This window comes from Ceratosolen solmsi, unplaced genomic scaffold (genome assembly GCF_000503995.2).
Source record: "Ceratosolen solmsi marchali unplaced genomic scaffold, CerSol_1.0 scaffold7, whole genome shotgun sequence".
In the NCBI taxonomy this organism is placed as follows: domain Eukaryota; kingdom Metazoa; phylum Arthropoda; class Insecta; order Hymenoptera; family Agaonidae; genus Ceratosolen; species Ceratosolen solmsi.
This window is the reverse complement of record NW_011948413.1, coordinates 17,303,029-17,306,467: the sequence shown is the minus strand read 5'-3', so window position 1 is coordinate 17,306,467 and position 3,439 is coordinate 17,303,029. Positions and strand designations below refer to the sequence as shown.

Below are 3,439 nucleotides of genomic sequence, written 5' to 3'. Positions count from 1 at the left end.
TATTTAAAAAAAGTGTTTGCAAGCCTACATATATATATATATATATATATATATATATTTTTTTTTTTTTTAATTATCTACGATATTAAATGTGGCAAAATTCATAATTGTCGAAATTCGTTAATGAGGAATTTCAGGAAAATATTTGGTAAAATATTGTGATTATAATTTGCCTAAGACTTAAGGAGATAATAATAAGATTTTAATGTAGTATACTCTTTAATCTTCGATTTTTTATTAAATAAATTTCATATTGTTCTAAAAGAAAAAGGTTCGAGTCATTCGGTGTGGAACGACGCCTAGGGATCGTGGCACCAACCTTTCAAGAGTTAAATCAAAGTATAAAAAAAAGTAAAAAATTATCTGTCGAGCGGATTGTGAGATAAGCAATCAGTCAAGCAAATGTATATACTAGAAAAATGTTCTACAATATTCCTTCTGTTAATAATTTTTCAACCATTCGGTAAGAAATTTTATGTAATACACACATAAATTTGGAAACGGCTGTTGGACAATTTTGTGCGTATTATAAGGAAAATGTCGGACCGTGCATTGTAAGTTTTCCAACTCATATCATACTGTTTTTTTCTTTTATTCGCTGCTTTTATTCGCTAAACAATGATATTTACATTTTTTTGTATTCAATTTGTTCCTTTGTATATATTACTGAACTTATCAAACCTTTGAGAGTGATAACGGTCGATTGGTAATTAACAAAAAGATTGCTGATATATTTCTATTCAGTATTCCAGGTGCTAAAGGCATACTTGATTTTTATATGAATATTTACTTTTGCGACAATTTTATTAAGAATGTGGTATTTCTGAGACTGAATCCTTTATAATTTCATAATCGCATATTCTTTGATATTTACCCAATCATGATCTCATTAATGATTTAGTATATTTATCTTCAAACTGTAAATAATCTAAAACATTACTACTATTTCTTATATAATTATAGTAAATAAAAAGCTTGCAAATTCAATACATTAAATGATAAAATACTTTATGAAATCTATAAGTATGTCATAGAAATATGGTCTAATCCTCCAAAAAAACCTTTTTATATATTATCTTATCGTTACTATAAATGTACCTACTGATTCATCATTATAAAAATATTTGAGTATTAATATTTTAGTTTTTTTTTCACATTATTACATTTTCAATTATTTTAATTGCTATGAAAATATTTCCTTGAAAGCTCCATATAATTATATTAATTTAATGCAATAGATATATAAAAACCGATAATAATTATATTCATATTAATATATTCATAATAATCAATATGAGATATATAATTGCATTCTGTACATTTTCACTTCTAACTATTGGTAAGTTTATTTTTACACTCTTTAATTGATTGTGTTAATATGATTTAGTCGTTATTTTTATGCATATAATTATCTACAATATATTTCTAAATGTAAGATATTTGCTAAACTTGTTTCCGAATCTATAACCTAATTGATAAATGAATAGAATTGATAGTTGTAATTTATGTGTTAGATAAAAGCTTCAGAAAATATGTTTTATCTCATATAATTGTATTAAAACTTAATTATTGTTATGTTGAAATGTTGGGACTGTGGACTTGTATTTCTTTAGAATATTATCTAATTATACAATGTATTATCAAGTTAGAACTTAGAGTTAGAACTTAGAAGTCATACATGAGCTACAAAATAATGGCCATGTAATTAATCTTGATATATGATTGATAAATGATGATATATGACCTTGATAAAATTCATAATTTCATATCCTTTCATAATTAAGGTTTCGTATATGTTACTAATTCTAAATTAATTGTAGGTGTCCTCGCAAAGCATGTGCGAATTATGGGTGGCGAAGATGTAGATGTGAGAGCGTATCCTTTTATGGCCTCATTTAGGTATTTGGGCTATGCCAGTACTTTTTGCACCGGTGTAATAATTAGTAATAAACATATTGTTACAACGGCTCAAGCGCTTGCATTTAGATCAATGGATATAAGTTTAGCTCGAGTCTATACGGCCACAATTTCCACTGATATAAATATTGGAATTGCCCATAAAATTCAACAAATTTTCATTCATCCTAGATATACAGGTGAACACAATCAGGATGAAATGTTTCTACATGATATTGCTATTGTTAAGGTAAATTAATTAAAACTAATATATTGAAACACTATTGAGAAGTAATTTGATACATATATCTGACGACTGAAAAATATTAAGCCTGAATAGACAATTTTTAATAGAAGCTAATACATTATTGTTAAACAGATTAGTTTTTAGCCATCGCATATATATATTGTTAAACAGAGTTGTTTTTATCCATCGCATATATATATATATATATATATATATATATATATATATATATATATAATCTTACCTTTTTAGTTGAAAGAAGCAATTCAATTAAATGAAGTTCAAAATACCATTGAGATTTTACAAAGAGATATTACTGAGAATGATAGAGGATTTGTTTTGGGATGGGGATCAACGTCTTTTCCAACACTTTCGTACCCAACTAAAATGCAAAAAGTCAACATGAATATTGTGCCCGAAAGACTTTATAACAATTATTTCAATTTTGTTTTGCATGATACTCAATTTGGCGGATTAAACAAAAAAGGCATAGGCTTATGTATAGTAAGTATTTGTATTGTAATTATTATACTCGTTTTGCTTGTAGATCATTATCGATCATTATTCTTCAACATTCTATACAATTTTATAATTGTTCATTTTCAAGAATTGTAGACTCAATTATAAGGAATTTTACATTAATATTTATTGTAATTCTTACGTAAATTATATGGCATTTATAATTTAACATATATCTACTAATTATTAACAATAAAAATTAACATAATCTTGAGTCAATATTTTTTTATGTTGAAATAATAACAGTCTCAATCACTGTTTTTTCTGTATTTTTGGCCTTCATAAAGTTATTTTCTATATAATTTAGTCTTAAACAATTTCTAGGGTGATATCGGAGACCCGCTTATTATTGATGGAAAACTCGCCGGTTTAGCATCATTTTCGCGGCCATGTGCCCTTGGTGTACCTGATGTATATGTAAAAATTTATTATTACATCGATTTTATAAGAGACATGATAAATAGATAATATATGTTATCTTGATATTACACTATTTGTTTAATTATATTTTTCGAACATTTGCCTTGGTTATTATCCTATCAATACACTGGCTATGATTGTAATACAATTATAACAAATTAAACATATACTCAAATTACATTGTGTATTCAAGAATTTATTTGTAGAAGTATTCCTCTATATATACGTAAATTCAGTAAAGGAAAATTAATTATAAAGAACAATATAAATTTGCAAAATTTATATTGGATTATTTAAATCAAATTTGGATATTAAAACAAAGATTTGCTAAAGAAATTTGTAACGAAAACAAAGACA

The 3,439-nt window shown here is 25.5% G+C and overlaps 1 protein-coding gene across 1 annotated transcript; it reads left to right on the top strand.

Annotated features, from left to right (window-relative positions):
- Window positions 1-1,292: 1,292 nt before the first annotated feature.
- LOC105367738 (chymotrypsin-1-like) lies at window positions 1,293-3,202 on the top strand. Its single transcript, XM_011506507.1, has 4 exons — window positions 1,293-1,339; window positions 1,821-2,146; window positions 2,396-2,647; window positions 2,987-3,202. Exons 1-4 carry the CDS (start codon window positions 1,294-1,296, stop codon window positions 3,128-3,130), a joined length of 768 nt encoding a protein of 255 aa, XP_011504809.1. The 5' UTR covers window position 1,293; the 3' UTR covers window positions 3,131-3,202.
- Window positions 3,203-3,439: the final 237 nt, after the last annotated feature.

Coding starts and splice junctions, on each gene's coding strand:
- LOC105367738 (XM_011506507.1), top strand. CDS start 1,294: ATGAGATATATAATTGCATTCTGTACATTTTCACTTCTAACTATTG. Junction 2,147..2,395: donor ATGATATTGCTATTGTTAAG/GTAAATTAATTA, acceptor TTACCTTTTTAG/TTGAAAGAAGCAATTCAATT. Junction 2,648..2,986: donor AAGGCATAGGCTTATGTATA/GTAAGTATTTGT, acceptor AACAATTTCTAG/GGTGATATCGGAGACCCGCT.